The 22,538-nt window shown below is 47.2% G+C and overlaps 1 protein-coding gene across 17 annotated transcripts in view; it reads left to right on the top strand.

Annotated features, from left to right (window-relative positions):
* The first annotated feature begins 12,925 nt into the window (after positions 1-12,925).
* The window catches only part of LOC132220998 (ligand-dependent nuclear receptor corepressor-like protein), a 37,210-nt gene continuing 27,597 nt past the window's right edge, over positions 12,926-22,538 (top strand). For 4 of the 17 annotated variants that reach the window (XM_059674955.1, XM_059674910.1, XM_059674978.1 and 1 more), the window contains exons 1-2: positions 12,926-13,222; positions 22,111-22,176. In XM_059674955.1, coding sequence (XP_059530938.1) covers positions 22,138-22,176 — 39 coding nt within the window. In that variant the 5' untranslated portion in view covers positions 12,926-13,222; positions 22,111-22,137. Of the gene's footprint in view, positions 13,223-13,823; positions 14,250-18,524; positions 18,578-22,110; positions 22,177-22,538 lie in introns of those variants that run through there. The other 13 variants (XM_059674965.1, XM_059674921.1, XM_059674974.1 and 10 more) reach the window with 11 other exon arrangements.

The following is a 22,538-nucleotide window of genomic DNA, read 5'->3' as shown; positions in this document are numbered from 1 at the left end:
TGGAATAGAAAATAGGTGGACATTACAGTTTAAGAAATGACATATATCACCATTACGTTTCTGTTTCTTCAATTTGTATTCCCTCCTATGAAACTTTATCTTTGTTCCCAACCAAGTGTACAAAAAGACATTGATGATATTTGGAAATGTATCAAGAAGACAAAATCATTCGTATATTTTAGATATCTCTAAAATTTGACTGCACTGTTGAAATGAAATGCATCAGCATGTACATCAGAGATGATGATGATGTTCTTAAAGTCCAAACTCCCATAAGAAAAACAATGCTGAGAAATCTCCAGCTCATAAACATTGATGAATCTAAGATTTTTGCTATTATTTAGCATAATGATAATATAACTGATCAGAAATTTTCTGGAAGGGGGCTATTTTCATGTTCTAAATAGCTGATTGATCAAATTTATCTGATTTATAGAACTGTAGTGCATTACAGTTCAGGACTAAAGGAAATTTATATATATATATAGATAGATATATATCTATATCTATATCTATATATATATACACACACACACACACACACACATATATATAATCTCCCACGTTCAAAGGCTGTTAAATCGCGTTGTTTACCCATATCTTCAGAAAAAAATCACTTCTACTGTTGTGGTAAACAACCTGCTTCCCTATTTATAATGGTCTGGCCCTCTAGCACTTCAGTGTGAAATTATAGCTAATTTGCCTACAAATGTCAGGTGGTCATAATAATCTGGCCACTCAGTGTATAGTAAAGTGTGATATTTTTAAAGCAGGTAATAAATTTACTCAAAAATGGCTTTTCAGCATTATGTATCATTTTATAGTTAATTAAGGCATCTAATCATTATGACTTCAATTATAAATATCTAATTAATACAAAATTATTTAGAATATTAAATTAGAAAATGTATGTTACTTTTGTTACATGTTGGTAATTTATCATTGAATCGGTATTTTACAACCCTACTAGTATATTGGATTGTTTATTTTTGTTGCAAAGGAAAAGAATAGCTTTTTGGCTTCCAAATGGTCAAATAAATCATGAAACTGTTAATTTGCCCAGCAATTTATATCTATACTTGATACTGTATAAGAACTCTATAGATGTGTTTATCAATTTTAGGTAAGTAATAGTGAACTTGATGGATATTTATGGTGGTGTCTTTGAAGTAATGACCCCAATTTGCTCACACCTTTCTGTATCCATGCCATTTGTTAGTGTCCTCCAGACATGGGACTTGGTCATCTGATTTGCTTTGGTCAATGGGACAGCAGCAAGCACATATAAGGCAGCAAAGACTTGAAAAGCACTTGCACATTAGTGCTTACGCTCTTGCTGTGTTTGACATGCTGCCACTATGTAAATCGGCTCTAGCTAGCCTCTGAGTGATGAGACGCATGAGACACATGGCTCAGTCATTCCCATTATTTCAGCACATAGGAGCCAAACTCCAGACCAGAGTGAAGCCTTCCTAGATCATGCAGTTTCCAGCTTAACAATCCCAGCCAAGATCAGCAGAAGCTTGCCAGATCAGCAGAACTGCCCATCTGACACGTAGAGTTTCCAGCAGTAATCTTTTAAGCCACTAGGTTATGGATCGGCTTGTTACAGAGCAATCCTATATAATAAAAGGCTATGCAAATAGACCAAACAGCGGATGACGAGTCACTATGACATGCACTGACCACCAGGGGGCACATGCTCAACCCAGGAGCTGCCCCCTGGTGGTCAGTGCACTCCCACATGGGGAGCAACGCTCAGCCAGAAGCCCAGAGCTGGCGAGTGCAGCAGTGGTGGTGGGAACCTCTCCACCAGTGGGAACCTCTCTACAGCAGTGCTAAGGATGTCGGACTGACAGCCATCAGTCAGACATCCCCCGAGGGCTCCCAGGCTGCGAGAGGGTGCAGGCCAGGCTGTACACAAATGTCATGCACCCGGCCTCTAGTAAACAAATGATACACTATATATAGGAAATGGACTGCAGAACAAAAACATCTTTCCAAAGAACATTAACATTTCCTTTGAGAGTAACTAGATTTCCAGCGTAAGAGACAATCTTGAATATGACCCTCTTCTATCCTTAGATTTGTGGATAGCTGGCCTAGAAATTCTAGAGATACTATATTCATTAATTTTGTTCATTAACATTTCTATTCCCCTTTCTTTTAGGGAACATGGTAACATTACACTTTCCCATCTGCAGTTGATTACAAAAGTGGCCACAGATGATTTTTCCCCTCTATCCACACCCTTTTGCAATGTGACTTGCAACTCTTCTTGTTTAAAAGGTACTTACCCTCATTGACTCTGGGCTTGGCCATATGATTGCTTTAGCCATTTGGACTGGAGCAAATGTGACCCAAGCCAAAGCTTTAAGAGTGCCTGTGCATTAGGGCTTGCTCTTTTACTGACCTTGAAATCCATGTGAACAAGCCAAGGCTAGCCTCTTGATGATAAGGGACTATTGGCCTGCTTGGTCTGTTGTCCCAGATGACAGTCAACTCACCCTCAGAAACAGAGTTGCCTCTCTAACGGGAAGCTAATCACAAACATCTGAGTGAGCACAGCCCAGGTAAGTTGAACTATCCAGCTGAGACCAAACAAATTGTCACTCCATGGAATTATAAGCTAAATCAATTGTTGATGTTTTAAGCCAGTGGTTCTCAATCTTGGCTGCACATTAGAATCACCTGGGAATCTTTTTAAAATTCTGATTTCTGGGCCTCATCCTCCGGAAATTCTGTTTCCTTGCTAATGTTGTTGCCCCACCCCATAACAAAGAAAAAGAATTTCCGGAGGATGAGGCCCAGAAATCAGAATTTTAAAAAGATTCCCAGGTGATTCTAATGTGCAGCCAAGATTGAGAACCACTGTTTTAAGCTATTAAGTTTTCGGGTAGTTGGTTACACCTGCAAGCTATCCTATATAATAAAGAGCTAATATGCTAATTAGACCAACCATCCAACGACCTTCCAGATGAAACCAGGCTGTGAGGGGCGAGGCAGCCAGGGATTTGAGGACCAAGCCCCTTAAACAAATTTCATGCATTGTGCCTCTAATTATATATATGTATGTGTGTGTGTATATATATATGTATGCCAAGCGACCAGAACGACCAGTTGCTATGACACATACTGTGGCAGCCAACCAGCCCGATCGTGGCCCTGATCACAGCCCCCCCAAACCTCCCTCGGCCCCTCCCCCTGGCCGGCCCTGCCCCCAATCAGCTTTCCCCCAACCCCGATTGGGGGATCGGGGTGGGGGTGGCCAACCTCCCACATCTCCTCCCCCCCACCAGCCCGGCCTGATCAGCCCCTATTGGGGTGGGCCGGCCAGACCCCACCAGTACGTGAATTCGTGCACCAGGCCTCTAGTCTGATATATTACTGCCTTAAAGTTAGGCATGACCATTTGATTTGCTTTACCTAGTGAAATATGTCACTTCTGGCAGAAGCCTTTAAGAGCTGGACAGTGATTTAACACCTTTTTCTTGTCATGGTGACTGGGGAGGTTCCAGGTGGTGGTGCTCCATAAACCTGGGTCCCTGAATGGACATGGAACAGTTCTCCCCGCCCTCCTTCACACTGATTTTTGGAGGACATGGACTTTAAGTAAGAACTAAATCTTTGTATTAAGCTACTGAGGTTTTGAGTCTCTGTTACTAGAGAATAATCTAGTCCAGTCATCGGCAAACTCATTTGTCAACAGAGCCAAATATCAACAGCACTTCTTCAAAATAGACTCACCCAGGCCAAAAACCAACTTCTGTGCATGGGCCACAACGTTTTAATCGCACTGTATGTGCGCCTGCACATGGTATTTTGTGGAAGAGCCACACTCAAGGGGCCAAAAAGCCGCATGTGGCTCTCGAGCCGCAGTTTGCCGACCACAGATCTAGCCCATTCTGACTAGGTAGAAATTGGTACCCAGAAGGAGGTAGAGTTATGACAATGGAAAACCTAAAATATGTGGCTGTGACTTAGAGGCTCAGTGGGTGGTGGCAAGGAAACTGTTAGAGGCCGGAAAGTTAGTAGTCCATGTTAGCTGTGGTAAAATATGTGAGGCTCTCATTCTTTACCTTTACCATGGTTATTCTGACTCTGTCCCACCACTGTATATTGAGTGTGTGTGTGTGTGTGTGTGTGTGTGTGTAAGCAGAGAGGGATGAGTCTTCATCTTTTGAGGTCTCTATATCAATAGAAGCTTATTCCTGTTCTAATATAGGGACCATCAGCCATTGTTATTGTTACAGAAAAAAACCAGACCAGAACCAAACAACGCTCTGAGAGTTTGGAGTTACACTTTATTCACCACGGCGGGCTCAGGGAAATGAATCCAAATCTAAGCACAGCTGCAAGCAGAACTTCCCTTTTTATAGAAGAGCCAGCCCTTTGTGTGCTTGCTGGCGGCGGCCTTGAAAACTATACAGTTCTATCCAATTAAAAAATGCACCTGGCATGGCATTGGGTGTATCTAGTCTCTGGCCTACAAGGTCAGATAGCTAAGTTTATCTCCCCCACTATTCAAGCAGGCTAGAAAGCAAAGTTACTTTTTCAGAATAAGAGGCCGTCCAAAGAATAGCAGAGAATTCCAAACAGTAGTTTTACAGAATAGGGGTTTTCCTTCACATTATGGGTTAGCTCAGCGAGATAGACCACCGACTCAGAATTTAAATTTTAAGAGCCGTTATTAAGCTGACCAGCTGACTGCTGAAAGGCGCACCACCTCTCCGGGCGGTGCGGGGGGAGGAGTCTGACCGCCCGGCTCTGAGATCCCTCCGCGCCCGCCGTAGGGCCTGGTCTCCCCGGAGCGGGTCCAGGTCTCCGGACCGGCTGCGTGGTGGCCGGCGGCGGGCCGAGGGGTGGGAGCCTGGCGGCGACCGACCACGGGGGAGGTCCTGGGAGCGGAAGGCCTCACCGCCTCGCTCTTTCCTCCCTTCCCCCGTGGTCGGCTCCCCGCTTGCCCGCGCAGGGGCCGAGGGTCCGTGCAGCCCTCGGGGCCCGGTCGGGGGGACCGGGGCCTGCGTGGGCCGGCCGCCGGGCCCCATGTGGGGGGCATTGGCTCCCCAGCCCACAGCGGGAGCCCAGCGCGGGCTGCCCCCACCCCCGGACCGGGCCCAGTGCAGCAGCGGCGGCAGCGGAGTGGGGCGCGTGCCCTGGCTCGGGGAGGCCGCCATGCTGCAGTGTGCCGGCCCCATGGGCCGGGCCTGCTCCGAGCGGATGCCGCTCCTCCAGAGCTGGGCGCTCCACCGGCCGCACCCCGTTTGCTGGGCCTGTGCCGCCCAGACACGCTGGAGTCCCGGTCTGCCCGCAGGCCAGCTGCGGGTGCTGTGCGGAAGGGCCATCCTGCCTTGTGGCGAGTTCGAGCGGCAGCAGCAGGAGCCGGACAAGGACTGCGCCCTCCATCTTGCCTTGGGTTCTCCATCTTGGGACAGAACCATGTGCACCCTCCATCTTGCCTTGGGTCCTCCATTTTGGGATGGGGCCATGTGCTTCCTCACGGGAAGAAGCCGCTGCTAGCCACACCCAGGATTTCTCTGAATTAACCAATGGTGATCAAGGGAAGTGCACGCCATCACTATGACCACATCCTGTACCGACTCGTGCCTGGCCAATCGGCAGGGCCCACAGTGCCCTCTCCTGCCCTCACTCCACCCCCCTTTAAAACCTCCTATCCCATCAGGCCTCGCTCTCTCTGCCACTGGACTTTCCGCTGTGTCGGTGGGTCTGGTGAACGGGGAGCGCAGGCCGGCTTGCATAATAAAGGACTCTTTGCTTTTGCATCGGACTGACTGGCTCCCTGGGGGTCTTGGGAACTTTGAAATCTGGGCACAACATTTTGGGGGCTCGTCCGGGATTCCCAGGACCATCGAGGGACCCGCAATCCGAAGAGTCTGACTGACCGCGGCAGGGGTAGGTGTGTTGTTTGTTTTGTTTGTTGTGTGTTTTGTTCAGTGTGAGCTCGTTTCTGGAATCTGTAATTGCCTGAGAGGGTCTAGGTGGACGCGCCCCAAAAGACCACAGGCGGGGGGGAGTTGGAAGACGTTCCGCCCCCCCAGGAGGGATGGATATGCCCCTCAGAGGGATGGATATGCCCCTCGCGGAAAGCAGGTCGCTCCTGCTAGCTAGTTTGGTATAAGGCCATTGTCTAGCTTTCAGGTTTGGCTTCCATGGAATTGGAAGCCTGTATTTTCGGGCCCTGTTCAGTGTTCTGTGTTTGTACTGGATGGATGTTATGGGATGGACTCAGACTGCACCTTTGCGTATTGTGATTGATCATTTCAAGGAGACTGGGGGAGGCTTTAGAGCTCCCTCAGGGGTTGGGAAGTTGTTAGGAATTGAATGGATTGTTTGTCTGGTGAAGGTATGCGAGTGTGGAGGGAGGGGGACTGCCCTCCCCCCTCCTTTGTGTGGCAGTCGGCGGCTGCCTGAGTGAAGGTCTGTGGAAACAGGTCACCCCCTCCCCAGGTGTAAATGCGTCTGGGATTTCTGTGCACGTGTAGGGAGAAAAGCTGGCTTAAAACCAATGTGCGCACCGTCCGATTTTGGATAGGGTTTTGAGCTAGCGTCTCCCTTCAAAAGTGCAGGATAAATCCCAAGACTAATCCATAATAGAGAACAGTTTTTCCGGAAAAAAACAAAAAAACAAAAAACTGGTCCTTTGTTAATTAAGAAAGCTTTTCTTAATGGAGGGAGGAGATAGTCGCCTCCTGCCTGCAGCAAAATCTTAAAGAATGTGGTCAATTTACATCTGAAAAGACCAGGGAGGCCAAAAACCTGTCTTGCAAGGCTCCAATGTGGTTCTCCAGAGCCACTTGAAAGTAAAAAAGTAATTTGCCTCATGAAAAATCTAGAAGACAGAATTAAATCTGTTGGTTAAGTATTGAAAAATGAAATCTAGAAAACACTGCTTTCCTTAAACTAAGGACAATTAAAGGTTATGTCAAAGTCTTTCAGGTAGAAACTGTGGTTTCACACTGATCTTAAAGGGCTCCAGTTACCTTGCCAACTCAGTATTTGGGAGACCCAGGATATGCCTAAGTTTAACCTAGGTTCTAGATAATGTGTTTACTTAAATATGTATCTTTGTTGTTTAAAATTGTTTAACTAGTGCTAATCACCTAAAAATTAAGGCTAAAAGTTCTAGCTACCTGGAAAGCATGGCCTTGGTGTGATAGGAGGAAAAAAAGAAATGTTAAATGGATGGTAGACCAGTGAGCTGGGACTGGTCACTAATGGTGGATTGTGAGAAGGGCTGGTCGTGGCCTAACTTCTCCTTCCTTGGTACCCCTGAAACGTCAGAGGGTACTTCTGGCCTTGGTTTTCCAATGTGTTTAATCTGTCAATTTTGTTGTTTCGCCGAAATCCTCTTGAGTGACATTGAATGATTCTTTCCTTCCTCTTTAACTTTTGGGGGACTGTGTGAATGGATTAATAGCTTCTAGATGGTATTCACCATCTCTGAGACTTCCAGAGAGAAGTCAAAACTCAGACTGGCTACACAACTGAAAGTGATTTGTTGGTATTTTGTGGTATAAATGTGGACCGTTTCTATCTGGATGAGACATAGGTCAAAAGTCCTGTCCTAGGATGTGAGAAAGGGAGGCCTCCACATCTGTTCCTGTCTGCTCAAGATCCCAAGACTGTAAAGGTAGACGGCGTCACGACCTGGATCCATCACACTCACGTGCGGTCAGCGGATCCATCCATGACCCGGAAAGACTTCATCACCAAATGGAGCATCGATCGAGATCAATGCAACCCGTTCAAGCTCAAGCTACGGCGTGCTCGACCTGCCTGATGCCGGTAACATGGCTCGCGATCACTCCTGTCACCAGGAGCCCCCACAATACTGTGTAATACACTTAGATAATGCCTGCATCTTCATGGACAAGGCTCCAAAGAGACAAGGACAATTTATGGGGTCACATGTTTTTCATTATATTGATATGTTACATTAACCTTTGATTCTTTTGCAGGTTTTGAATGTATGTTGGCTGTCCTGGAAGGGAGCTGTGTGGGGTGACCCCCAAAAGTAAAGGGTGTCTAGCTGGCAAGGGGGCAGGTGCCCAACTGGGCAGGAAAGGGTGCCCATCAGGTTTTGGACTCTGTTGAGAGACAGCTAACAGTTGGCAGCTTGTATACTGCCTTGCAGGCCTGAGTCACCATGCCATGTCAGGGGTAGTAAAGCTGGGGAAAAAAAAGCCTGTTTAGAATAGAAGGTCTGGGGCATAGTTATGCCTAGGTAGAAGGTTTTATGCCAACAGTTACTGTTTTGTTTCAAATCCATGAAAAGGAAGTAGCAAGGAAAGTCAGAAAATCTTAGAGTAGATCAGTATGTTTTTCTCCTTATGTAATTCCTCCGAAATCTGGCAATGCTAAATAAGTACGTTTCTTTGCATAGATCCAATGAGATTGGTTCCTAATAATGGTTTTATTAACGGAAAACTTTGACTGGAGTATCATGTTTTAAAGAGCCCTGTCTGAGCTCTAAAGACTTGAAGCCACTAAGAATGCCACGAAGAAAGCCTGGTATCCTGCTTGGGAGCCCTGAAGATGGCTGGCGCTGGAGCGTCAGGCCCATGCCCTACCATCACTGGCGGTTGGTAAGAGTAGAAGGGGAGCAGTAAAGATGCCTCTGCATCCCTGCGGAACCCCCACACACTCTGGGCCGCAACGAGTAGGAGGGCTACTGAGATGGGCCTTAAAGCCTGGAGCGTGGGCTCAGGTGGAGTTGCTACAGGTGAGGGATTCACCTAACTCAGCAGATACTGCAGGCAGGCCTGATGGCATCTGGATGGCTTGGCTTCCTGGCCCTACGGGGCACATTAAGGTTCAACCATGAAATTCCAGCAAAGGTAATCAGTTACCATTCTTGTTGTGTTTATGCAAACATCAGGAATCTTGATTTGGTTTTTTATGATAACCATGGAGGAATTCTAAGAAGAAAGATCCTATTTCAATAGAAGTTATTAAATCTAAAATGGTTTCTTTCACTTCCACTGGACCATTTGTTAGCCTTATAGGGATAGTTCAGTTGATAGTTTTGGTGGAATAGAATTGCAGTCCGTCTCATGATTGAGCCGGAAGTTCCAAGACAAGGGGGGAATGAAAGGCGCACCACCTCTCCGGGCGGTGCGGGGGGAGGAGTCTGACCGCCCGGCTCTGAGATCCCTCCGCGCCCGCCGTAGGGCCTGGCCTCCCCGGAGCGGGTCCAGGTCTCCGGACCGGCTGCGTGGTGGCCGGCGGCGGGCCGAGGGGTGGGAGCCTGGCGGCGACCGACCACGGGGGAGGTCCTGGGAGCGGAAGGCCTCACCGCCTCGCTCTTTCCTCCCTTCCCCCGTGGTCGGCTCCCCGCTTGCCCGCGCAGGGGCCGAGGGTCCGTGCAGCCCTCGGGGCCCGGTCGGGGGGACCGGGGCCTGCGTGGGCCGGCCGCCGGGCCCCATGTGGGGGGCATTGGCTCCCCAGCCCACAGCGGGAGCCCAGCGCGGGCTGCCCCCACCCCCGGACCGGGCCCAGTGCAGCAGCGGCGGCAGCGGAGTGGGGCGCGTGCCCTGGCTCGGGGAGGCCGCCATGCTGCAGTGTGCCGGCCCCATGGGCCGGGCCTGCTCCGAGCAGATGCCGCTCCCCCAGAGCTGGGCCGCTCCACCGGCCGCACCCCGTTTGCTGGGCCTGTGCCGCCCAGACACGCTGGAGTCCCGGTCTGCCCGCAGGCCAGCTGCGGGTGCTGTGCGGAAGGGCCATCCTGCCTTGTGGCGAGTTCGAGCGGCAGCAGCAGGAGCCGGACAAGGACTGCGCCCTCCATCTTGCCTTGGGTTCTCCATCTTGGGACAGAACCATGTGCACCCTCCATCTTGCCTTGGGTCCTCCATTTTGGGATGGGGCCATGTGCTTCCTCACGGGAAGAAGCCGCTGCTAGCCACACCCAGGATTTCTCTGAATTAACCAATGGTGATCAAGGGAAGTGCACGCCATCACTATGACCACATCCTGTACCGACTCGTGCCTGGCCAATCGGCAGGGCCCACAGTGCCCTCTCCTGCCCTCACTCCACCCCCCTTTAAAACCTCCTATCCCATCAGGCCTCGCTCTCTCTGCCACTGGACTTTCCGCTGTGTCGGTGGGTCTGGTGAACGGGGAGCGCAGGCCGGCTTGCATAATAAAGGACTCTTTGCTTTTGCATCGGACTGACTGGCTCCCTGGGGGTCTTGGGAACTTTGAAATCTAGGCACAACACTGCTAGCCGTGTCCTTCCCATAAGAGCCCACAGCTTGCAGTCCCGACGAAGAGTACAGCAAGACCTTTTATCTGCAACACTAGTATTTTTTTTAAAAAAAGAAAAAAAACTGCAAAGCGGTTCATTAGCCGTTCCTGGTACTGGCAGGGTAAAAAGTTTACATAAAATTTACGAGCAGGGTCACACCTGGCTGGGTTCAATCATAACACATTGCTTTTCTAGCGAGATAATTAGCAATTTTTCTCCCATGGTCCCTGCCCCTCAGCCTACTTAGTAATTCTTTTTTGTCAGGCCCCTACCCCTAGCACACCATCACCCAGAGAGCTAGACTAAGATAAATGCCATTACTGAATAGAACTTTTGGATTGTCTCACTTGTGACAGGGGTGAATATATTTTGTAGTGTAAAGAGAGTGAACTGTAAATTGGTGACTAGAAAGATGGATTGCAGTATTGTCTTCACTAGCAGAGAGGTGTGGACAAGGAACCCAGAAGGCCGGTAAACTGGCAAAGGTCAGGGCTATGCACCCACTGTTTAGTCCAGACAATGGTAGCTGAAGCAACTTCCCCATCTATTATCATGTAAATCCTTGCTGATGGGATAGTCTTCCTGTTACTGGAACTTGCCTGCCTAAGGGCTATGGGTGGATCCCAAACTGAATAAAAAGATGGCGAGGCCTGAGCACAAGTGGAGCCCATCCTCTTGGGATGGGCTCTCGCCTGGCCCCCCAATCTTGAAATTATTATTTCTTGTCTCGTCTCTTTTCATTTGTGTGGGGCCCCTCTTCCAGATCCTGAACCCTGAACCACGCGGGACGTGCGGGGAACAAAAACAAACACATTACACACATTGGTGCTCTTCACCAGTAAATTTTGGCTATCTTCCTTCTGGAAAAACAGGATTGCACTTCTGAGCGCCCTTGAAAAATAGGCATGCCTGTATAATTTGCTTTTATCCAAGAAACGTGAATGGAATTTACTTGTATCACTTTCAGGAAGAACCAATTTGTCATTCATCTTCCTTGGCCCTATCATGCAAGTGGGGAAGTTACACTGATTGGGGCTCTCCTAAATGATTAGGTTGCTTGGTGACAAGGACCTGCTCTGAAGCTCCACCCCCCCCCCCCCAAAATTTTGGACCCTTGGTTAGGGCTTGTCGCTGCACCTTATACTACTAGACCATCCTCACTAATGTCAATTACTGTAAAAGTGATCAGAAAGCTACAAATGCTGATGGTTGGCAATTATAAGTGGGATCAGTAATTGAAACTATCCACTGATAATTCCTAAAGCACCTTCACAAGTGATTTTACTTACTTCTCCAATAGTGACCATTCTAGAAAGGTGATTAGGAGATTTTAAACTTCATTTTCTTAATCTGTGAAAATGTAAAACTACATCTTCAATGTCGAGAGGTAGTGATGAGCAATGAAATACTTCCTTGTAGGAAAAAAAAAAAAAGGCAAGGAAAGGTGGATAAGGATAAACTACAAAACAGGGAGGGTAGTACTGAACTCAGAAACCAGGAGTTTCCAGGAAGAATTGACACATATTGCCCACATACTTGTGCATAAATTTGCAGTAATACACAGAACTTCTTAGTAAATTTTGGGTTCGGCCCCCTCACATATACAGAAACACATGCACAATTGCTGTGGTGCAAAAGTCAAAAGTGTCACTGAAGTTTATTTTAAATGAAAAGCTCATTCTGAAGAAGAAAAAATATTTTCTCTAGCATAGTGTAGAATTCATTCCATAACATTTGTAAAGTGCTAAATACCACGCCACTCACTGTACTAGGTCAGGCAAGTGAAAGATGTCACGGTACAGAAGTCTCAATGGTCGCTGTCCTCCAGGAGTTTACATTTTGCAGAGGGTAAAGAGTTTCCTCTTTGGGGGTTTTTCATCCAGTCACACCCAATGCCCTCCGTAAATAATTTTCGGTGAAAAGCCCCGCATCTTTCCTTAACCCTTACACATATTCACACTTTCCGAAATCTCTTCGCCTGGAAACTGATGTTAGGGCGGGATCGCTCTGGATATTTCGCAGTTATTTGGGATGCGGCCCCAGGACCAGCTTGCTTTTTCCCTGCAGTGGCGGGATGACAGTGACCGCCCGCCCCTCCAAATTTCCAGGACTTAAAGCACAAAGTGCAGCTTGAACCATCAAGAAGCGGTCAACCTTGCGGTTTGCACCGCCCTTCTATAGCAGAACCTAAAGAAGTTGAGGCGTCTCGGTCAGACCGGGCAACGCGAGTAGAGCAGTGCTGGGCGCAGGGCGTCGGAGGCCAAGTCCACCAGAGGCGCAGCGCAAAGGAGTCCAGGGCCGGTCTAGAAGCCCAAGTGTGCAAGGAGGACTGAAGAGTGCCCGTCCCTGCGGGACTACAAGGACCAGCATGCATGGCGCCGCGGGGTCCAGCTCCGCTCTGGGACTCCGGCGCAATGGAGCCTGGGAAGTGAAGTCTCCGCGCAGCCCCAGTCGCTTCGGGAAGGCTGAAGGGAGGAGTAGTTAGTCCGCTCCATCCCACGCCGGTTCCCGGACGGGCTCGGAGCCTCTCGCTGTCGCTCGGGGATTTCGCGGGCGGCGGGAGCAGGATGGCTCGCTGGAGTAAACTCCGGGGGGAGGAGGCGGCGGCGGCGAAGGGATGGGGAGGCGGGGCCAGCGGAAGCGGCAGGTTGCTTCTATCTCCTCGCGCTTCTCCCAGTGGGAGCGGTGGGAGGGGGAGGGCCGAGCCGAGGGAAGGTAGTGACACGTGTCAATCAATCCCCCTCCGGGGGGCGCGCGCTACGGAGCTCGCGACCCTGCCTCGCGCCTGCGCCGCTTGTATGTAAATGAGGGCGCGTGACGCGGGACGCAGATGGACCAGGGAAGAGAGGATGGACTCCGACGCGGTTGCTCATTGCGGGAGCCATAGGTGCGCGGCGGAGAGGAGAGGATTCCGGCGGGAACTCAACTCCTGGCGCCACCGCCTCGTGCACTGTGTAGGTAAGAGAGACCCGGGCTGGGCCGCGGCTCCGCGCGGCGGCGTCCGCCGCGACCCGAGGAGTTTGGGGCTGAGGGGCTGAGTTGAATCTCCCGTTCGGGTCAGTTCAATGGGGGAGCGAGCTGGGAGCGGCGGCGGCGCGGCGGCCCGGGCTCGCCTTTTGTCTGGGGGCTCCCGGCCCGGCGCGGTCCGCGCTCCTTCCCCTTCGGAGCTGTTGGGCTCCCCGGGAACTGTTAGTTCGGACCCGCTCGCCCAGCCCCCGGGGGAACCGCTCGCTCGCGCTGTCCCCCAAACTCCTCGGCGCCTCTCGCCGCCCGGCGTCCGCCCGGTCTGGAGGGAGGAAGCGGCCCCGCGGTCGGCGTCCGGGCGGAGGGGAGCCGGCGGGAGAAAGGCGGGCTGGTCCGCGCCCCCACCGGGCGCACACACACCCCCTTCTCGCCGCCGGGGGCCGGGCCGGCCGCCGCCACGGAGTTCCAGAGGAGGGCATCCCCGGCGCTCGCGGGGCCGGGACCTCGGGGGGCCGGCGGGGGGCTCGGGGCAGCGGGGGCGGCGCCCGAGGGGCGGGGGCGCCCTCCTCTGCCCTCTCGCGCTCGGCGGCGGCGCGGTGTGTACCCCTTTAAGAAGGAGCCGCTGGAGCGCTGACGGTTGGGATTTGAAGTTCTTCCTCCCTCTTTGGAAGTCTGGACGGCGGGGAGCGGGGGGGACTGTTGCCATAGAGATGACACCCTCACCCCCCTTCTCTGCGCGGACGCCCCGGCGACTCTGGTCCTCTTTCGCTGTCATGTGATGGACCCCTCCCCGCACTTACCCGCACGACTCCCTCCCCGCCTCCCTCCCGCGTCCTCCTGACCGTCCGTCTTCCCAGTCGGTGGGGTCGGCGTCGTTCGTGCTTCTCAAACTTCTGGGCTCGGAGCTGTCATTCTGCAGGTTGCCGGGGGTGGCGGGAGGTGGCGGTACCTCTGGACCTCCGCCGCCGGCGCTCGCTTTTCTGTCCGAGTGGGACGTGTGCAGGGAGCTGTTCTCCCGCAGGTTGGTGTCCTGGGCAGGAAGGGGGCGACGAGGGGACAGGGACGAGGGGTGCTGTGCGCGTGTGTTTTGGAAGGGGATTTGGGGTGAGAGAGGAAGGGAAGAAGTGTGGGTAGTGGAAGCAGCTGGCTCAGTGAGCGATTAAATCTTGGCACCTGGAGTGGAGGCACTAACCTTCTCTTACTTGTTTCCATCTGTTCTTGCGCCACCTCGAGCCGCCCCCCACCCCCACCCCCACCTCCGCCCCCACCCCCACCCGGGTTTGTTCGTTTAACGCCTGGAGGAAGATTCTTCTTTTTGGCGAGTGAACAGGAGGTCGCAGTAGGATGAACTAGTACAACTTCAACTCAGAGGCGTGCACTGCAGAATACGATGGACATAGGAACTATTACTAGGGGCACTTTTATGTTTAAGCCACTTACTGTTTACCCTTATAAAATAGGTTTTGGTCTTAGCTAAGGAGACATTCTGGAAAATAGCTTTGATGGAGTTCTCATAAGTGATTTTAGTTTAAAAAAGTGTAGAAAAAAACACGGTATTCTTTATATAAAATTTTAAAGGTAAGTGTTATTAGTGCTTCCAGAATACAAAATGGACCCGTTTTTATTGGAAAGATCTCTTCTGCCGACAACCTGTTTAGAAATTGGGTTCATTGAATTAGGATCAGGGTAACGGCATTGTAACACTGGCTGGAGACATTATTGTGTCAAGTTTTCCCCCGAGGCACGCAGTGATTTTACGATGTTTTTGGTCAATTTTAAGTTTTTGAATCCTTTAAGGTTTTTATCCCCTCATCTTTTTGCTTATGTGGGTACATTAAGTATGCTCTGTATTTAAAAATATGTGTGATTTTGAAAAATAGTCAAATTTTAATTAAATACAAAATTAATTGAATTTCATGGGAAAAAGGACTTTCTGCCTTACCTACTTGGATACTGAAGTAGGATTGGGAAACATTGAAAGTTGAGTTCATGCTGTTATGTCTAACATGCAATCTCTGTATTACATTTTTAATGTAATATATAATTATACCATATTAGAAAGGAAATGTTTAACTGGGCTCTAATTATATTGCGAATTTTCCCCCATAGTCCTAGTCCTAGTCAGGAGACCTAGTAAGACCCGTCTCATACTTTTGTTTTTGCATTGTTATTTTATTTTTTAATTTTTTAAATACATCTTTATTGATTTCAGAGAGGAAGGGAGAAGGAAAGAGAGATAGAAACATCATTGATGAGAGAGAATCATTGATTGGCTGCCTCCTGCACATACCCCACTGGGGATAAAGCCCGCAACCCAGGCATGTGCCCTTGGCTGGAATCGAACCTGGGACCGTCCAGTCCGCAGGGCAGGCTGACGCTCTATCCACTGAGCCAAACCAGCTAGGGCGCATTGTTATTTTTAAATAAACAATGAAGCTCTCTTAAACAAGAAATTCACTTGTTGCTTGGGTTTTGTTTGTTTTTTTCAGTACCCTATATGTGAAGCATCTATTAATGGTGTGAATTGGGATTACATGTAGTTTGTGTACTTATTTCAATTTATCTTTTGCTATTAATGTGCTTACATTCAATATTTCACGTTATAAACATTTGCAAACTGGCATATTCTTTTTCCTTTGCATGTTTGTATGTGTGTGTATATATATGTGTATATATAAATTTCCGTATTGCATATCCAGTGCTCTTACGACTTGAAATCGTTTTTTATAAAATATGATCCTTTCTGCCATTGGGGAAGAAAATTTTTCAAAAGTGTTATTTTTAAATAAGGAAATTGTAAGCAATGTCTTAGGATTGTACCACAAGTTAGTATTAATCCAGTCGTAATGTTTTAAATCTCAGTTCCTAGAATAAGTCTTTCATTTGATTCACTTTTTTATAACATATATAATATTCTACTTTTATGGGGGGAAAGTTCATCATCCTTGTAGTTAGCCAAGATGTACCAAAACACCACATTTCTGAATTCAGTTGAGTTAGCCACACTTGGAGTTGGAGAGGCTTCATTGATAGAGATTAAGATACTTCAATTGTGTGGCACAAGTACCCCAGGCATTTCAAAACAAATAGGTATTAATGAGGAATGGTATTATTACAGGTGCTTTCTTAGAAGACCTAGAATTTTTGAGCCAGGCAAAATAAGGAATGGAGAAGGAAAAGAAGGAGAAGCCTATAGAGGCAAAGAAAAAGGAATGAACAGAGTGTTTTGGGAATAGAGTTGAGACAGTTGAGACAACCCGCTCTACCTTACTGGAGTAGAGGGTATACTAGTGGTAAAAGAAGCTATGTAAAGTGGAATAACCTCAAAATTTATTTTTTTAGTCTTTCATTTTTAAAAATAGTATTTCTTCTAATTTCTACCTGTACATATAGAAGTTGATTTCACCTATCAGGGAGGGGATTAAGATCATCTGATAAACTCTTCTATAAATCTCATATTTATATGAACACTAGTGGCCCGGTGCATGAAATTTGTGCACATTAAAAGGGGACTAATTAGAGGAAATATTTTAATATTGCTATTTGCCCTTTCTCTATAATAGAAGTGTCAGAGATGAAAGAAAATTAGTAAAATGTATATGAAAATCCTCCTCTTGTCCGAGTCTGGGACACACTGCGGGACTCAGAGTCAAGTCCCTGCACACCCGCGGCACCTCAAAATTGCGCGAGACCCAAACCCAGCCGGCCCCACCCCTGTCAAACCCTGCCGGGAGGGGGCACAGCCTGAGGTCCCCCGTCAAGCCCCATTGGGCAGGGGACGCAGCCTCAGGTCTCCCAGCCCAGCGCTGGGTGGGGGGTGCAGCCTCAGGTCCCCCGGTGTACACGGGGCAGGGAGCACAACCTCAGTTTCCCCAGCACACCCTCAGGTCCCCCGGTGCTGGGGCGGGGGGTGCAGCTTGAGGTCCCCCCGCCTGAACCAGAGGGCGTGTCTTGAGGGCCCCTTGCCCAGTCCAGGGGACGTGGCCTGAGGTCCCCTGTCAAGCCCCGCCGGGTGAGGTGTGCGGCCGGATGTTCCTTGGGCCAGGGCGGGGGTGCGCGCCTTGAGGTCCTCCGTCAAGCCCCGCATACCGGGGGGCACGGCCTCAGGTCCCCCAGCCTGTTGCTGGGACAGGGGCGCAGGCTCAGGTCCTCAGTCTGGGGCGTGGGTTGCAGCCTCAGCCCAGAACCGGGGCCAGGGGGTTGCGCCCTGAGTTCCCCCATCAAGCCCTGCCAGGCGAGGGGCGCGGCCTCAGATCTCCTGGCCCGAAGCTGGGGCAGGGATGCGTGGCCTGAGGTTCCTCAGCCTGGCGCCGAGGCAAGGGGAGCAGCCTGAGGTCCCCTGTCAAGCCCCACCAGCTGGGGGATGCAGCCTCAGGTCCTTGCTGATTGCTTGTTAAGGCTCTTTATGGGAACTCGGCCTCCACTGTGTGTGCAGCCATCTTGACCATTATGGCATGACAGTCAATTTGCATATCCTTTATTAGATAAGATATCACATTTTCCTTATATTTGTCTTTTTATCCTTTTAGTCTCAAAAGCGTTTTTTCCCACATACAGTTTTTCTGTGTAGTTTGTATCATGATTTTGCTTTCAAATCATTGTTCTATCCGATACAAAAAGCTTTTTATTTTTGAGAATCGTGGAATTTTTATTATGCTATGAGCATGTAGACAGCTACAGTGGGGCCTTGACTTACAAGATCCTGACTAACGAGTTTTTCGTGATAGGAGCCATCTCTTGGCCAATTTTTTGCTTTGAGTTGTAAGCTAAAATTCAGGTTACAAGCCAGCTTTAGATACCCCACTGCTAGTTGGCGCAGTGAACGCCACAAATTCAGCCCAGCATTCAATTCATTGTGATGGTGAAAATTGATTTGACATATGAGTAATTTCAGTTACAAGCTCCGTCACGGAACAAATTAAACTCGTAAGTCAAGGCACCACTGTAATTACCTTTCTTTTTTTTTTTAAGTAGAGCTAAATCGTTTTGTTTTTTTACTTTTTTTTCTTTATTGATTAAGGTATTACATATGGGTTCTTATCCTCCTATTGTCCCCCACCCCACCCCACCCATGCTCTCACCCCCCTGGTGTCTATGTCCGTTGGTTAGGCTTATATGCATGCATACAAGTCCTTTGGTTGATCTCTCCCCCTCTCCGCCCTCCCCTACCTTCCCTCTGAGGTTTGACAGTCTGATCGATGCTTCTCTGTCTCTGGATCTGTTTTTGTTCATCAGTTTATGTTGTTCATTGTATTCCACAAATGAGTGAAATGTGGTATTTATCTTTCTCTGACAGGCTTATTTCGCTTAGCATAATGCTCTCCAGTTCCATCCATGCTGTTGCAAATGGTAAGAATGCCTTCTTTTTTACAGCAGCATAGTATTCCATCGTGTAGATGTACCACAATTTTTTAATCCATTCATCTGCTGATGGGCACTTAGGCTGTTTCCAAATTTTAGCTATGGTAAATTATGCTTCTATGAACATAGGGGTGCATATATCCTTTCTGATCAGTGTTTCTAGTTTCTTGGGATATATTCCTAGAAATGGGATAACTGGGTCAAATGGGAGTTCCATTTTTAGGTTTTTTGAGGAAATTCCATACTGTTCTCCACAGTGGCTGCACCAATCTGCATTCCCACCAGCAGTGCACAGGGGTTCCTTTTTCTCCACATCCTCGCCAGCACTTGTCATTTGTTGATTTTTTGATGATAGCCATTCTGACAGGTGTGAGATGGGACTGCATTGTCATTTTGATTTGCATCTCTTGGATGATTAGTGACTTCGAGCATGTTTTCATATGTCTAATTCCCTTTCCCTATTAAATTTACTGATGACTTTGACACCTGAGTTTTAGTCTTCCATCTTTACTCTAAACCCTGACCATTATTCATGATTGACTTTAGTTTGCTTGTTTGTTTTTTTAAGGATGAACCCATCAAGTCATCTACTGACCTTCAACTTTCTCTGCTGCAGAAACTATCCATTATGCCTTTTCTTTAAAAAAAAAAAAAATTAGCAAGGTTTATTAACATATAATTTAGAGAATACAGTTCTATGAGTTTTAACACACAAACAATTGGATAACCAATTTCTCAATAAACAAGATATAAAACAGTTCCATTATCCCTAAAAGTTGTTTTGTGATTCTTCATAGTTATTTCCTTACCTAGGTAACATGGCACTAGCAACCATTGGTCTGCTCTGACTCTATAGTTTTGCTTTTCCCAGAGAATAAATAAGTGAAATCATTAGGTATATGCTTTTGAGTCTGGTTTTTTCATTTAACAATATGCATTTGATAAATATCCATGTTGTTGCATGTATCAGTAGTTTGTTCCTTTGGCTATGTAGTATTCCATTGTACCAGTTTGTTTTTTCATTCAGTGGTTGAAGGACATTGGATTGTTTCCAGTTTGGAGTAAATGTGACTGAAACTCTATGAATACTTGTGTATAGGTGTTTGTGTAAGTGTAGTTTCCATTTCTGTTTGGTAAATATTTAGGAGAGGGATTGTTTGATCATGTGGTAGTACATGTTTAAATTACTAGAAATTGTCAAACTTTTCTAAAATGGTTGTGTCATTTTGAATTCCACCAGCAATTTATGAGAAATCCAATTTAGTAAACTTGTATAAGGTGAGGCTATATATTTTGTTCAATATACAATAGAATGACATCTTAAAATAGTTTGTTTGCATTGTTAATTTTTGGAGTCCATTGATCACAGCATAATAGAATTAGATTATCTTAGTAAAAGAAAGAGATTTGGGGCTTGTTCGCTCTGAGGTTTTACCCAGTAGGAAAGTCTTTTCGATAGTGTTCTTGAAAGTGTTCTCTGGTTCTAGTTCATTTACTTTTCTGCCTGGAATGTCCACTCATGAGAACTAGTACTGAATCATTTCACATAGATTTTTTTAAGTGCATATTTCCTAAGTTCCATGATAACTACTTTGTCAAATCTAAGACATCATAAGTTACTAGGGGCCCAGTGCACAAGTTCATGCGCCTGAAAGGAACTGTGGACCATGAGGCTGTGGTAGGCACAGGGGCGGGTCTCAGCCCATCCTCTGTGCCCCCGCCCGGCCCCTCCTGCCGTGGCCCCCGGACACCTGTCTGCCCACAGCCCCACTCCCACCGCCACCACTCCCACATGCTGATGGCACTGGCCCTGGTCATACCTGCTGAAGGCACTAAGCAGTTGGGGCTGGCGCCAGCAGCAGGTGCAAATGGCAGCTGCTGGCCTGATCACCCCTCAGGAGCAGGGGGAGGTGGAGAAGCCGTGAGGGGCGATTGGTGCCGTGAGGGGCGATTGGTGCCGGCAGCCGCCACTCATTCCTGCTGATGGCACCGAGCGATCGGGACCTGCGCTGGGCGCTGGCAGTGGTTGTGAGCAGCAGCTCTGACGCCAGTTGTGGGTACAAGCGCCGGGCGGGACCACAGAGCACAGGAGTAAAGAATTTTCAGTAACCACCAGAGGCTCACCCTCTGCCTTAGTCTGGCGCCCCTACTCACCTGCTCCACCATCCCGCCGCAGCTGACAGCCACCTGTTCTGCGCACACCCCCTGGTGTCATAGGGACCGGTTGTTCCGCCATTTGGTCTATTTGCATATTAGCCTTTTATTATATAGGATAAGATGCATCATTTCTTCATGTTCTATGTCACTTTTTTTGTTACTTTGACACATCGACTTGAATATGCATCTTGATTATAGAGATGTTAACATGTCTTTTTAAAGCATGATTTATGGAACATTTCTAGAGTAGTATTTCTGCATTTTTACAATTTAGGAATATCACTGAGAAAATATCCTTTATCTTTCATTTTTCAGATCTATCATTCTACTTTAATATTTTCCCTCCCTAATTTAAGCATTCTTTAAGTAGTTCCTTTTCTTAATTTCCCAGTTATTTTGCCATTCTGGTCATTTTCCTTTGGATGCCTTGTAGTTTATAAAAAAACTGCTTAAAATTTAATATAATACAGATTTCAAAAAGAAAATTGTAAAATCTTAAAATTAGTATATCCAGAAAGTAGGACACTATGTAAGTTCGTGAACGAGGTTTTTAACTTGACAAGATTTTCAATAATTTTTTAAAATAGTCCATACCCATGAATAAATTATTGTCATGATTTTTACAAGTAGGTTAACATTTTATACCTCATATTTTTTTTAATCCTCACCCGAGGATATGTTTGTTGATTTTAGAGAGGGGTAAGGGAAGGGGGGAAGCAGAGGGGGGAACATCGATGTGAAAGAGAAACATCACTTGATTGCCTCCTGTAGGCGCCCCTATAGGGATCAAACCCACAGCCTAGTTATGTGTCCCAACCTGGAATTGAACTGCAGCCTTTTTGGTGCCCTGGATGATGCTCCAACCAACTGAGCCACCTGGCCGGGGCCATCATACATTTCATAGCAAGAATTTCTCTCCACTGGCACTCATTTACTCATTTTGGTAATTGAGGTTCAAGATGCTACTTTTTATAAACTAACATAGGTTGTTAACAAATATAAACAGAATTATACATCTTTTCTAGTTATTCTTCTCCTCTCTACAAAATTATTACAAGAGAAATCTGCCCGTAATAATTTAACCTGGGAATATTTCTAAATGTCAAAAATGTTTACCTGTTTTAGTAGTGAACATTTACATTTGAATATTTCTTTATAATCATGTAATTTCTGATGGTTATTATATGACTGTTTATTATGTTATGTATTTCCTAGTTCAAATTAATTCAACTAAAGGAAAAATGACACCTTATAGTATGTTAAGTTTATAATTTGCTGATTCCTATAGAGTTTATGGTTTTTTGTTATTGTAAAATTAAGCTTTCTTTCATAGTTAATATTCTTTTCTTTCTTTAATAACACAGGTTTTGAGAGTATTTTAGAAGGGCTTTATGGACCACGGCTACGAAGACACCTCAGTTTATTTGAAGGTAACGTTTTATTTCAAAATTTTAACCTTCTGTCCCATTTAACAAATGAGAAATGGATGTTCTACACTAACTTTATACTAAACATGAATTTGTGTTATTGTTTAGTTAAAAATATTTTAAATGAATACATAAAGTCATCCAAATATTCCTATTACTACATAATGTTATAATCTTTAAAAAAATTTAGATACTGATTAAAAATTGTAAATGAAGTTTGTTTTGGCTCAGTGGTAAAATTTGATTTTTGTCATTTTATACATTACATTCCCTGACTTCTTCTTAAAGAGGACTTAAAAGGGTTCAGTTGCGTGTTGCTTATGATATAGGCATTCTAGAACTCAGATTGTCACTCTGAGAAATCC

The sequence above is a fragment of the Myotis daubentonii genome, chromosome 1 (assembly GCF_963259705.1).
Source record: "Myotis daubentonii chromosome 1, mMyoDau2.1, whole genome shotgun sequence".
Taxonomy (NCBI): Eukaryota; Metazoa; Chordata; class Mammalia; order Chiroptera; family Vespertilionidae; genus Myotis; species Myotis daubentonii.
Note: the sequence above shows the minus strand (reverse complement) of the source record. Positions and strands in the feature narration are given on the sequence as shown.